This window comes from Bactrocera tryoni, chromosome 3, assembly GCF_016617805.1.
Source record: "Bactrocera tryoni isolate S06 chromosome 3, CSIRO_BtryS06_freeze2, whole genome shotgun sequence".
NCBI lineage: Eukaryota > Metazoa > Arthropoda > Insecta > Diptera > Tephritidae > Bactrocera > Bactrocera tryoni.
This window is the reverse complement of record NC_052501.1, coordinates 87,024,778-87,039,460: the sequence shown is the minus strand read 5'-3', so window position 1 is coordinate 87,039,460 and position 14,683 is coordinate 87,024,778. Positions and strand designations below refer to the sequence as shown.

The following is a 14,683-nucleotide window of genomic DNA, read 5'->3' as shown; positions in this document are numbered from 1 at the left end:
CGCTCTAAAATCTCGTAGCAATGTGAATTCATATATAAACATGTATGTATAAGATAGCCTAGTTATAGGCGCACAAGCGCTCCCACTGCAATCACTGCTCATTTGTCGCCTTTTATATCTTTTCTCCCGCTCTCACCTTCATGCGCTCGTCACCTTTTTGTGTTCGGTGTCACCCAAATCGCTCATCACACATTTGTTTGTTACGCGCGCACACGCTGATTGCTGATCACTGCTCACTGCTCACATCCTTACAGAGCCACCCTACCGTTAACCGATACCAAAGATCTGCTTAGCACCGAATGCCACTGCGCGCACAATGGTGGTAACGGTAACGGCAACGGCAACGGTAATGGCAACGGCAATGGCAATGGCAATGAAAACGGTGGCGTCAGCGGCGCCAACGATGCCGCAGCGCCAACCGCGCCCGACGACATCAGCAGCTCCAACGCAACCTCCGCGGCGCCATCGACAGCTGCCACTGTGAATGGTGGCGATGCTGTCAGCTCGGTTACTAGCGCGAGCGGCTTGGGCCATTCGATGTCTGCCTATTTGGGACTGAGTTTCGGCTTCTCTAACATGCGCACAACGTCGGTTGACGCTGTGGTCAATAACGCCAATCATGACAGCGATGCGCGGCACCACCACCAACAGCAGCAACAGCAGCCACATTATCACCATCATCATCATCATCATTACATGCACTACACCAACAACAGTAACAGTAATAGCCACAGCAACGGCGGCGCCAGCAGCAGCGGCAGCAATATAAATTCGCGCTCAACCAGCGCCACCGGCCTGTCGGCATCCACGTCCAGCAACTCCTATGGAACCGCAGTTGGGGCGCCAGCAAAGCTAAATGGCCAATCGCAGTACACGTCATTGTCCTCGTCCTTGTACAATCCACTGGACAATTTGAGTTGCGAAAGCGGCGGCGGCGGCATCGGCGGTGGTATTGGAGGTGGTGGCTTTGGCTTTGGCTTAGGCGGCAGTGTTAGTGGTACTAATGGTGGCGGGGGAAGTGGTGGTGTTGGTATGTTAGGAATTGATAGGAGTAGCGGAGGTGGTAGTGTTGGTAGTGCTGGTGGTTTTGGTGGTGTTAGTGGTGGTGTCGGCGGTGGTGGCGCGTCCCCATCACCATCGTCATCTTCGTCCGCGTTTGCTCGTGATGTGCTTATGCATTCCTCTGCTTCCACGTCACATTTATTCACTAATTTGCTGCGTAATAATGGCACCAATTATTTTAATAGCAACACTTCGGTGACCGATTCGGCAACAACAACTAGTGCATCCGTAGCAACGTCGTCCATATCGGCCATCCCTGCCGGCGCGGCGGCTCCGTTGTCGGGAGAGTGTACGCCCACATCTGGGCAAGCGATTGGCGGCAGCAGCAACGACAGCAATTGTGATTATAGGCATGAGAGTAATCAGGTGCGTATGCGCAAACTAGACGCCCTCGCTGCAAGAGAAGTTCGATTGACTTTTTCACTTTCTCATTGTACTATAGAACGGTCTGGAGGACTCACCACGCCGCCACAGCTCAATGGATCAGCTGATTGGGCTGCTCAATGACATGGGCAAATCGTCGAGAACACGCAGTCTCAGCGATGGCGGCACACAAGACGACGAAGGTAACACAAAAACAATTCTTACTTTTCAATATCACAAATTTTGTCTAAATATTGTCTTGCAGTGGAGAAAGAAGCGCAACCGGATCTGCTCAATAATACGCCTCCCGTGCCTCCGAAACGCTCACATCGTCGCCGCCATACCCCGCCACGCCCCATTTCCAATGGTCTACCGCCCACGCCAAAGGTACATATGGGCGCATGTTTTTCGAAAATCTTCAACGGCTGTCCACTCCGCATACACTGCACAGCCTCGTGGATCCATCCCGAAACGCGCGACCAGCATCTACTCATCGGCGCCGACGAGGGCATCTTCAACCTAAACATGAACGAGCTGCACGATGCCGTCATCGATCAGCTGTTTCCGCGTCGCACCACCTGGCTGTATGTGATTAAGGACGTACTCATGAGTCTATCAGGTGAGCGACATTTGAAAATTCCACAATTTGCACTTGCTAATCTCTGTTCTACGTCCAGGCAAATCTTGTCAATTGTATCGACACGATCTGATCGCGTTACATTCCAAGCAGACGCACCGTTTCTCGCTGCACATGAACAAAATACCCGAAAGACTGGTCCCGCGCAAATTCGCGCTCACCACAAAGGTGCCCGACACCAAGGGCTGCACCCAATGCTGTGTAACAAGGAATCCTTATAACGGCTACAAGTACTTGTGCGGTGCCACGCCCAGTGGCATATTCCTCATGCAATGGTACGATCCGCTGAACAAATTCATGCTGCTTAAGCAATGCGAGTGGCCGGCATCGAGCATACTGGGTGGGGGACATGGCTGTGTGCTAAACGGCCACACACCCGTCTTCGAGATGATCATCACACCGGAGCTGGAATATCCAATTGTCTGCACGGGCGTGCGAAAGGCACTCAACGGCTGCCTGAAGCTCGAGCTGATCAATATGAATAGTGAGACCGCGCTTTTACCACATGTGCAGTCCACTATACTTCATTACATTTCTTCCTTAGGCGCCAGCTGGTTCCATTCAGACGATCTGGACTTCGATGCCACGGCCACAATGGTGCCACGAAGAGATCTGTTGAAAGTTGTGAAGGTGCATCAGGTCGAAAAGGATGCGATACTGGTCTGCTATGGCAACATCATACAAGTCGTCACGCTACAGGGTAATCCAAAGCAACACAAGAAATTGGTCTCGCAACTCAATTTCGATTTCAATGTGGACAGCATAGGTAGGTAGCAATGTAGCTGTGAACTACCAATCACCTGAGTGCTCCATGCAATGGTCAAGGCCTCCTAGAATTAAATAAACTAATCATTCTGTTTGTTTGTGTGTGGGTGTTCTATGTAAATTATTTTGAATTTTCTGCTTGCTTATTCTTGCAGTTTGTCTACCCGATAGCGTATTAGCATTCCACAAGCACGGCATGCAGGGCAAGTCGTTGCGAAACGGCGAAATTACGCAAGAAATCAAGGACATGAGTCGTACATATCGGCTGCTCGGCTGTGATAAGTAATTGCCTCACTCCATTACCGTTAGAGTAGAAAGTACTAATTTGTTTCTTTGTCTTCGCTTTGCAGAGTCGTCGCTTTGGAGAGTCAATTGCTGCGCACCGGTTCGCTGGGCAGCGAGGAGGGGCATGATCTTTACATTCTAGCCGGCCATGAGGCCAGTTATTAATTAACTATATAATTACAAAAATTATAGTGTTAAATGCAATTAACTACATATGTGAAGCAAGTGAAACAAAATATTATGTTTACTACAAAAAAACCGAAGCAAAAATGCAAAGGGAAAACTGAACAAACTGACTTACGTTACGTATGCATACATAAGCGAGTATAAATTTAAATAAAATGAGCATATGAAATTAAGTGAAATGAATGTCGGAAAAATGAAAAAAAAATCTTACTAAACTTTTGGTATAAAATTAAAATTAATTTTAAGCATTTTTCTAGCGTCCGTTTTTCTTTTTTTTTTTGTAAATTTGCACATAAAAACAAACAAAAAGTGAGTGTGAAAGCGCGACAAAACCAGCGAATGTTGCGCTGCGCCAATGCCAAAGCGTTTTGAGATTAAATGCAGATTATCTGCGTTTTTTATAGTGTGTACAGATCATGCAGCGCGAAGTCAAAATAGAGCCATTATAAACAAAGTTGTATATAAGCCGGATTTCATTAATTGTTTTGTGAATGATTGCGCAATGCGCATGAAATACTGAAAATATTATTTGTATATACAAGCTATTATCGCTTATGTAATTTCGTTATTTTTAAATTGCAAAATGATTTTAAGTTAGTGGCTGCAATACATGTAACTTTCTTAGATTTTACTAGACCTAAACACGTTTGCATATATGGAACTACTTTAAGTGAATATTTTATAGATTTTCACGGTATTTGCATACAAGGTATTAGAAACGAAATGGCAAAGCGCTGAATAAACAGCAAAGTGATTGATTGATTGTTATGAAATACATGCTTGAAAGTTGAAACATAAAACACTGCGAAAAATTAGGTTAATCAAGTAAATTATAAAGCATATGACATTGCTTGCAATTTTTAGTATAAAAAAATTAAATTATAAATATAAAAAACAACTGAGAACTATGTATATTTACAAACACAGCACATAAACAATTTGAAATCAACACAACAAAAAGGACTACTGAATGCAATTGCAATAAAGAGTATTTTAGCAAGGGCTGTGCGAGCAGTCGTATGAAACATTTTAGATCCGCAGTAAATTTAGCTTTCACCTTACGCTCCTCCAGTTGATTTGAAACTTTGCAATGTTTGCAACAAATATGCGCACAGCCCCACTTCTACGAGCACGCTAGCTAATAAAACTTGAAATTTGAAAATAACTGACTTAAACCGTAAGAGGATATATATAAAATCGGATATGTTGTTTGATAAACTAGAGCATTGAATTTTAGATTACTTTAAGTAGCATGATAAATGTGAGTGTTAAGCGTAAGAAAGTATATTTTTAATATATATTTAGGCATACACACACACACAGCTCTGTGGACACACAACCCAAAACAGTGCGAAACGCTAATAACGCCACTGCAGATCTAAGTCATTGAGAAAATGTAAAAAATGAATATGCAGCGCGGCGAACTCCTAAACTTTTAAGTTTTTGTGAGGTTTTGTTAATTATCATTTAACTAATAATAATTTAATTAATGTTCTTCTTGATTATGTGCAACTTCCGCCATTTAGTCGCTTAGCGGAAAATATACACACGTTCACCGTTGACACTAATTCAAACATACCAAACTCCCATTCATACAACAACACAAAAAAGTTAATTGCGAACAGCTTTACACAATGAAAATGCATTAAAAAGCTATTTAAAGAAAAAATAGAAAGAGTTCATACATACATACACATGCATTTAAACTGTCTAAGAACGAAAGAAGTCAACAAAAACTCACAAATTATTAATAAATGTAAATGTATACCATATATTTAATTGGACCATTATACTATACAAAGAAGACTTGTAAAAGCTATTCCAGGGTCTCCACAGAGATTCCAGCGCGTGTGTAGTAACAGCATTCACGCTTCAAAGCGGTTCGGGAACTGCATACGAAGCAAACAAACGCCGATTTAAGTGATACAATTGTAAATTTTTAATTACTCTAATTTGTTGCATAAGCGACCCTTTAAGCTACAAACAAATAATTGCCGTTGTGGCAAGCGATAGAATTATTAAATATTAACTATTGTATTTAACTTATGTTTTATTTTAATTAAGACAAGTGAAGATATAATAAACTAGCTGCTAGTGCGCTATTGAAATGTTAGAATTTAACTTTAAGGAAAAATATATACATACATACATATATGCGTATGTGTGTAGAAAAGTGGCGGAAAATCAAATCAAAGTGCGATGTTAGACATAGAGAGAGAGTAGAGATTTAATTCGGAAATTTGTACGCGAAGAAAGCTTTTTTGGTAGTTAAGTTACGTAACGTAACGTAACGTTTGTATGTAAGTAAGCAGCGTAGCCTCTAAGGGTGTGTACGAGTTTGTGTGTTTAAGAGACGTAACGATTTCTATTGAGTATTAGGCATTAAATAAAGAAACAATTCAAATGCAAAACAAAAACACTATAGTTCGTTGAAAATAAATAAAGTACTAAATATATATGTATATGTATGAACAAAACATAAAAGCAAAAAAACTTTCTTAGTCGAAATTTGAAGCATTACAATGCAAAACTAATGGGGCAATGAATTGTTGCGCAGCACGAGATTGAAATACAGATTAATAAATTGCAATTAAAAAGAGAAAACAAATGCTTTCATTTCAATTTCATATAACAGTTTTTAAAGTTGTTTTTATAACAGTTTTTATAGTTGTTTTTATAGTTGTTTTTATAACAGTTTTTATAGTTGTTTTTATAACAGTTTTTATAGTTGTTTTTATAACAGTTTGAATAGTTTCTTGTAACAGTTTATATTCCCTTTGCATTAGTTTTTTATTACCCCACGTCACTCTGTTTCTCTTTAGTTTCCCAATAGGTTTTGTCGCGCACAGAGCATCCTGTACCGCTTTCATTTCGGGGTGACAATTGCCCAACACTGGCGTATTGGAACTGATTAGAGATAACAAATTTACTTTACTTGTTTATCGATTTATGTCTGTCACAAAGAGGCGACAAAAAATTTAACTGACGGGAAAATAAATATCACGAAATAATTAATACAAAATAATAATTTTGTGCATCGGTTTTAGTTTTTCGTCAGTCAAATGTGGATAAAGAAACTTAGGAAATCGTAGTAAAGTTATCGATTATTGTTGGTAATCGTTCTTTGTAGCTGTTGACATCGCTACAGCTGCTCTGACAGTTTCTGTGCTGCAGCAATCAGCTGCGTTCAGTCAGAGAACTTATAAGTTTTAAGTTCTCTAGTTCAGTACACTTTGAGCAACGCGTTGAAACGGTTTGGTTGAATTTGGTTGGCACATGGAATATTTAGTAGCGACGGTGAATATATATACATGCTAATAGGTGTGTGGTGTGTTTGGCCAGAGAACACACCGTCGTTCTCTCATTTCTACCGACTCTTAGTTGGTATATGTAGCGTACTCGTTTTCACTTGTGCGAAGTAGGTGCGGGTGTGTGCAGCCATCTCTATTTTCGGTGTTGTGTTCATTGTGCAAAACAGCGAATTAAAGTGCAAAGTGTTTGTAGCAAAAATATTCGTGAAGAATAAGTGTAAACCAAAATTTGTGATTTTATTGAAACAGAGTAAAATTTGACGATATTTTCATTAAAATTGTTGCTATTTCTATGTTGGTGCTGTTTGAAGGAGTGAGTGAGCTTGTGTTACGGCTTGGCCGAGTGAATGAAATTCCATTAGTACTACAATTATTATACCATACATATGTATGTGCAGCTATATTCCAAAGTTTGTGGGCTGACCAGGATATCCAAACTTCTGGATTAGCCCTGATTTTTACTAAGCTATGAATGCCAATGTTAATATTTTTGATAAAGTGACGTCATAGTTGATGGTCTGGTCGACGGTTGGAAATACTAACCCTTGCATAGTCCGACTCGTCATCAATTGGGTGGCTTCAACGTAGTGTTTTATTGCCTTTTTTGTTTTTTTCTTCGCTATTATCTATATATAGTGTATAAACGAAAAAAGTGTGTGCAAAAATATTGAATAAAATGTGTAATACTACTGAATGTATTTCTGCAGAAGAAAACAAATCTAGTCGAAAGAGAAATGAATAGGTGACTTTTAAAGGTCGCTAAAACAAGAACGACTGCGAAACCTATTCTGCAAAAGAAGAGAAAAAACAACAACAGCGACAGACAACAAAGCACTCGTACACGAATGAAAACAAGAAGGATAGGTGAAGGCATTAAGGGACCAGAGGAATGATATGGAGCGTAGTGAAATTAATGTGTAGGGGGATAAAGTCCTTCATATAATGTGGAATAATATTGGCTATAAACTCTGTGCGTATGCTAGTGTTTCCTCAAACAACTCTTGCTTGACTTTTCACAGCGCATGCGCATAGCTCATTCCTTGCTACACAGCTGTGGAATAATCAAATATGTCCTTGTTAAAAATGAGCAAATAATATTACTTTTAAGCACTTTATATCTTCGAAAACAATCCCTTTGGAGCAGCTGCGAATTTCAAAAGGATTGTAAAAGTATCCTATCTTGTTAGTTGCTACCTCATATATTTTGAGTTGGTGTAGGTGCAGTAAAATACATACATATGTACATATGTACATTTTTATGTATGTACTTATATAAATACATGTATGATAAAAAGGTAGATAGAATTGAACGGTTTATCTTCTTATACTTTTCAAAACACTTTGTGATCATCTATGCTTAAACATCTGTTCTCCAATGGCTAAATATATAAGTATGTACATATGCTTGTCCATTGGTTGGTTATATTGGAGTATAGTCAAAGATACAGTTATATGATGGTAATAATCTTGTTAATAAACCTCGAAAATATATTTCATAGCATAGTCATTCGGGAGGGAATTTAATTCACATATCAACTGTGTCAAATTCTTCTGCACAGAACCTGTATTAGGTTTTCAATATGAACTTTTCAAGTTATTAAAAAAAAACTCTAAATTTCAGATTTTCTTAGTTTACTATTTTAGACTTAGTATGTCATTTTTGAAATTTATTTTATTTTTTTTTTTGTAGAATTAAATTTTAACTTTTATTTCCCTTAAAATAGCGAAAAATGTGCTCCGCAGCAATGAGCATGGGATAGAATCACTAATAGATGAATTAGATTAAAAGCAAAGCAAAATGCCAATAGACTACAAGACGAGAATTATATTGTTTACCTTCTTCGCTTTCCACTTAAGGTATATACGGACTTACGTATGTGTATACATACACATGTACATTAATACGCAAGTCTATCAAATGAAATTGCTTATAAAAATAACGCATAACATTGAAAATATACAAGTTCGGGTTATCAATGCACTGAACCAGCCTCGTATTTTTATATGTGTGTGTATGAATACTGGTGCATATGCAACGGCATTAACCGATACAAGTGCACGACAATACACTGATACATACATATTTGACATATCAGGCAAATCGGTTGTAGCAGAAATTGCGTTGTTTACCTAATTCCACGCAAAGTGTAAATTGCCTTTTAGCTGGCACACACAAACAACAACAGTAAAACTCATTAAAACGCTAACATGCAATGGCAACAAGAATATGTCTCTGTACCACATTTATAATTGACTTACAGTCGCATTGGATCGTCTATAAATAAGTCAGTCATGATTAATCTCAACGGAATATTGGCAAACACACAAACAATAATAATACATGTATATGTACATATGTATGTACATATGTTTATTAAACACCTATGCAGGCATGTGTCTTTGGCTGTTAATACATACTTATGTACATTGCATATTTATGCATGCGATGTGCCAGTTCATCAGCTAAACTGCTAGAGCATGTAACGGGGCTCCCAAAGTGCTAATCCTGGCGTGCGAGCGCATGACAGTGCGTCAATAAATGGACAACTACAACAAGTGGTGAGACTGGGAACGGCAGCTGTTAACTCGAAAGTGCTACGCAATAATCCGACAATAAGGCGTTGCAGAAATTTAAGAGAAAAACTATAAAATCTCCATGAATTTCGCAAGCAGACCGGACAGAATGAAATCTGTTTGAGCAAAACGTGTACCTCCATGCTAGCCAATAATAACTTATACCTACATACATACATACATACACATTTGTAATGTGTGTGCACTACTTGTGTACGAAGGCATGTACATATGTATGTATGTATGTATGTACATATGTGTTTTAGAGATTTAGTCACAATTGCCAAAAGACAACATGACGTAAAGCCAACAAAGATAAGAAAAGGCAGAGGCGGACTGCTGTGACTTAAATCGTATACTAGATACATACGTAGATAGAAGCACCCTTTCTTCGCTGGTTGTAGCTTGATAGTTCTTTATTTTCTTGTTTTGGACAAAGAACGCGTCACAGCGAGTAGTCAGCAGCAGAGTTTTTCACACGCGACGTCCGTAACGTACATGGTGCAGTTGTGTATGGGAATTTAGTTGATGTCGTTGTTGTTGTGCAAATCGTAGTTAATTAACGCGCAACTTGAGCATATCTTAACATGCGTACATAATTCTCTTCTTCAGCGTTTCATTACCCATTTACGAAAATAAAAATTATTTTTCGATAGTTTTGTGGAATAGTATCGGCAAAGTATCTTTGAAAACCGACGCAAGTAAAATCATAAAAAAAAAAATTAAAGAACACCGCATAGTCACAGCAGGTGTACAGCTAGTAATAAATAAAACAAAGCCGTGAAAACCGAAAATCTAACAGACTTGTAAAAAAAATATTTTAATTATATATAATTGTGGTCACCCAAGGAGTAGAAAAACCAACAACACCCTTAACTCCAGCGCCGAAATCTTTAAACCGCTCAACTCGCCGCCTCTCAGCGCCTTTACTTTGGTGCTGATTTCTTGTATCTTTTGCCGCCTCCGAACCGTCGACGGTTAGTGCCCTGCAGCACCTGCAGACCACCTCCGCGGCAGCTGCCAGCGTCATGGGCAGCGTTTGGAAGCGTTTGCAGCGCGTCAATAAACGGGCCGCCAAATTTCAATTTACCTCATCCTATCATGAGCTGCGCCTAGAAACGACTGCCAAATGGTGAGTACTTTCCCACAATTCTTTTTAAATAAATAAAAAGACTACTGATTATCAAAAAGCATATTTTATATCATATAAATTGTCGAAATCATAAATATGTATGTGTATGAAATTTCAGACTTTACCCTAGAAAAGGGTCAAACGAAAACAAACCCTTTATTTTCATTCAAATCGTGACGAAATCATATTTCTTTCTGATATTGTTGTATTTGTTGCTCTAAGAAAATATGCACTTAGGCGAAATTATTGTAACTAAACCCATAATAAGTAGCGAAAAGTACTCTCTGTGTAAATATGCAATTGAAATCCTGTCAGAAATTGATTATCGAAGGAACGCTGAAGTTACGAGCCACCGATTTGTTTCATAGAACGAGCTCATATACATACTTACATAAGTCAAATGTGCCGAATTCCGCAAGCTAATTGCCTAAAACACTTCGTAGTAGCCACACACTTTCACATATATGCACATAGATATAGTATATATCATTCCCATTTCTGTGTAAATATGGACACTTGTGTTCATACATACATATGTACTTATTCACCTACTTTGCATTGCGCTTAATGAAATACTTAGTGCATATTGGAACTGATTGCCACATAGACCCACAATATTCTCGCCGCAAACCGCACAGACAATTTGAGCGGCTTAAACGAGTACATTTGCTTCCATACATAGCAACATGTCCGCTATGTTTGCGGATTGCGGGCTATATGCACATACATATGTATGTATGTACTTATATTAGCATAATAATCGAGTAACTTTGACAGACTTTGCGAATATAAAATGTGGACCGGTGCCGTTGCCGTTGCTTTCCGAAAGGTGAAAAGAGCGGAAGTCGATGCGTATGTAAATTTCGGGCGTTTTCGAACAGCAAATAACACTGAATGAAAAGTGTCATAAAAAGTTGTGCGATGGAATAAACAAAAGGTAAATGCACTGAAAAAAATTGGAGACTAACTCGAAAATTATCCACAATTTTTAATTACCCCTTGACATGGATTCAAATGTGAATGGCTCCAGTATATCCACATACTGACACCGGTATATTTTCCCCATTTATGTGAACCCGACGCCATGCCATTAAAACGCCCCCAGACCATGATATTTACATCGTGCTTAACGGGTTTCTGGTATACCTAGGGTTAATGATTTGATCTTGTGCACGACGTACAATTGTTTTTCCAGCTGGACCCATCCTATTTATCTTGGTTTCGTTACTCAAAAACACGTTTTTCCAAAATTACGCTCGTTTGTGTCTGTGAACTTTTGCAAATGCCAGTCGAGTTTTGATGCTAATTCGTCTGAAAAGTTGAGCTTCATTGAATCGTTTTCCTACAAGCTTTCAAGACCCATCCACACCATATTCTTCCTTCTCTGGCTGACTTAAGAGGATCGGCTCTTCTCTTCCATATTATAATTTTGTTAACAATAATATCGGAGGCATGGACGATGACAACATCGGATGAGTCGACGTTATGAGATTTCGAGAGAAAGGTTCTGTGAAAAATTTATGGTCCTTTGCGCGTTGGCCACGGCGAATATCACATTCGATGGAACTATGAGCTGTATGAGATATACGATGATATTGCCATAGTTGAGTGAAGGCTGGGTAGGTCATGTTGTCCGAATGGACGAAAAAACTACAGCTCTGAAAGTATTTGACGCAGTATCCGCCGGCTGCAGCAGAGGAAGAGAAAGACATCCACTCCGTTGAAAAGATCAGATGGAGAAGGACCTGGCTTCGCTTAGAATCTGCAATTGGTGCCACGTGGCGAAAAAAAGAAACGACTGGCGCGCTGTTGTTAACTCGGCAATAATCGTTAGCGGTGTCTACGCCAGTAAAGATAATATCAATCTTACGCGGTCTTGGTATCTTGTTGTTGACACAACATGGGTGTTCTTTCTTGCATAATAATCATTATAAGCCAATTCCACAAACGATCCTCTTCTCTGTTAAAATTAAAGCATCGCGAAGGTGGAGAGTTTCGATTTCTCTCCGTGTACGCGTTCCACATTAGCATACCCATACGAATCGCGCTCAATGGTCAGACAGCCGTTTGTATGGTATATACATATGTGAGTATATGTGCTCGGACGGCCTAATTTTGAGCTCGTGCAAACTCAAAGGTGTGTGTCGTCTGTGTGTGTAGAGCCACTGTAATAATTTGTAAAGGTTTGTTTGTTTATCTGACTGCGAACGCACCGTTGCAAATGTTTTGTAAAAATTCATTCACCCATTCTTTCTTGATATGCTTTTTGCCTTTAACTCTCTGCTAATTTTGCCATGCAGCCGTACCGCCTTTGCTGGCAATGCCCGTTTTTTCTAACTCAATTACTTTGCCATTCAGTGCGGTTCGCGCCGCCTCAACTCGGAGCCGGGCTTACCTTTGTTTTGGCGCGGCAACTTTTCTTCAAAGCGGCAACTCGAGCTAATCGCATACACACATAAAGAAATCGTGAGTGCGCAATGTATGTGTGTTCATGGCAGTTATCTGAGCTATGGAGCGGTTGCGCGGTTATGCGGTTGCGATGAAGCAACAATGAACGCTCTGCTTTTGAATTCGCTTTTAACTGTTTTGTATATGATTTGGTTCTGATTTGTTTTGTCGTTGAATTACCACCTGTAGCGCAAACCTACACTCAGACACGTTACTCATACAAATTCATACATACATACATATGTACATATGCCCATGAGAAGTTTTGCTGCTGATCGGTCGCAGTACTCGCGCTTTTCAGTCCGTCCGTAATAAATTTTCCGCACTATTTGTGGCTATTATGATTTCTGTTATTGTTATTGTTATATAATGGCGCAAAAGGGGTACGCAAGGTAGTCTTCTATGGCTAATTCATACTCGTGTGGAACTTTTATGACGACTAGAATTACACATGACATACAAAGATACAGATCGGTCTATATATGACAGGATATATTTATAAATGTTTTCGATGTGCGTACATTTAGAATACAAGTACTATGGAGACGTTTTTCGCATTTTTTCCCTTTCATGCACACGTATGGATGTGTGCATATATTATGCAATGGGTGTGCTATAAATTATTGCATATATTTTCACAAATTTTCAATATATACATAATACAAATGTGTTGTTCTTGAGCGCATTTTCAATGACAAATAAAGCGAGCATGGCCACCTTCTGTAACACCGGTCAACAGCATTTTTTGGCACCGGTTATACAAACCTTATTTTTGTTGCTTCAAAAAATAATAAAAATAAAAAAGTTCTGTTTAGCTTTTATGAAAATTGATAAATTCATTTCAATAAAAATGGACACAAAATTTTCATATAAAAATTTATTAAGAGTCTCAGATCACCCATTAGGAACAATAGGCATCATAAAATATTGGGTAGTCGAAAAGCCTTTTCGTGTTTTGTCAATAAATGTCGTTGTAGTCGTATGTAACCAGTGCTACCAATCACATTCTGTCATACCATATAGTGTTGGAAAGGTGAGATTTTAACCAAAAAACCTTAAATTCGGGGAAGTTGAAAAAAAGTTACAGCTGTTCAAAGTGAAACGAATGAAGAAATTCGCTATATTTTAATATTTTTATACAAAAAAGCGAAAAATGCCACGCAAGCCACCAATGAAATTTGTGAAGTTTACGGAATCGATGCTGTAACACTTCGTGTGGCACAACAATGGTTAAGTCGCTCCCGTTCTGGAAATTTCGAAATACGAAAAGACTTTTTCGACTACCCAAATATAACAAGAATATATTAATTAAAATCCATTTTCAAAAAGCAAAAAAAAAATTTGTTGACCAGTGTTGTGGATATGAATAATAAATATAACAATTCTTTTGCGCATTGGGAATTATTCGGAAAAGCTTTGGCTGAAAATGATTTCAATAAATAAAGCGCTTTTTCTTCTTATTAATTTCGCTTGTTGAGCTGTTGTTTGTGTGTGTCTTTTGCGTTTTTCGTGCATAACGTGATATTAATGCAAACTTAATTGCTTTTTTATTTACTTAGAAAATAAATAGGTTTTCCGACTTTGGCACGAAGAAAAGAAACCTCAATAAGACGAAACAAATTATACGAGAAGCCGAATTCATTACGGATAACAACAAATAAGAATATTGAAAAAGTCACACCCCTTTACAAAATATTAATAATGTTCTTATTTTGCTGCATGCCCCCAATAAATAATATTTTTACATTGTATCGAAACGTTTATTTACTATTTTCACTTTCAGGTAATATTCATGCCGTTAGATTCCCATAATTAAGTTGCCATATGATATTCAGTTGCTTTTATTTTATTCGCTTTACTCGTACGCGGCTGCTCATCTGATGTCATGCGCTCCACATGGTGGCCCCCTTACATATGTAT

General features: G+C 38.8%; 2 protein-coding genes across 20 annotated transcripts in view; both read left to right on the top strand.

The window, feature by feature from the left end:
- Positions 1-3,513, top strand: part of LOC120773084 (mitogen-activated protein kinase kinase kinase kinase 5) — an 82,403-nt gene extending 78,890 nt beyond the window's left edge. For 9 of the 11 annotated variants that reach the window (XM_040102046.1, XM_040102045.1, XM_040102044.1 and 6 more), the window contains 7 exons: positions 255-1,428; positions 1,505-1,628; positions 1,691-2,044; positions 2,103-2,546; positions 2,607-2,828; positions 2,983-3,109; positions 3,178-3,513. In XM_040102046.1, coding sequence (XP_039957980.1) covers positions 255-1,428; positions 1,505-1,628; positions 1,691-2,044; positions 2,103-2,546; positions 2,607-2,828; positions 2,983-3,109; positions 3,178-3,277 — 2,545 coding nt within the window. In that variant the 3' untranslated portion in view covers positions 3,278-3,513. The remainder of the gene's footprint in view (positions 1-254; positions 1,429-1,504; positions 1,629-1,690; positions 2,045-2,102; positions 2,547-2,606; positions 2,829-2,982; positions 3,110-3,177) is intronic. The other 2 variants (XM_040102049.1, XM_040102048.1) reach the window with 1 other exon arrangement.
- Positions 3,514-6,525: 3,012 nt separating this feature from the next.
- LOC120770099 (EH domain-binding protein 1) overlaps positions 6,526-14,683 on the top strand; it is a 32,982-nt gene continuing 24,824 nt past the window's right edge. For 4 of the 9 annotated variants that reach the window (XM_040097264.1, XM_040097265.1, XM_040097263.1 and 1 more), the window contains exons 1-2: positions 6,526-6,595; positions 9,840-10,315. In XM_040097264.1, coding sequence (XP_039953198.1) covers positions 10,212-10,315 — 104 coding nt within the window. In that variant the 5' untranslated portion in view covers positions 6,526-6,595; positions 9,840-10,211. Of the gene's footprint in view, positions 6,620-6,738; positions 6,923-9,795; positions 10,316-14,683 lie in introns of those variants that run through there. The other 5 variants (XM_040097259.1, XM_040097257.1, XM_040097258.1 and 2 more) reach the window with 5 other exon arrangements.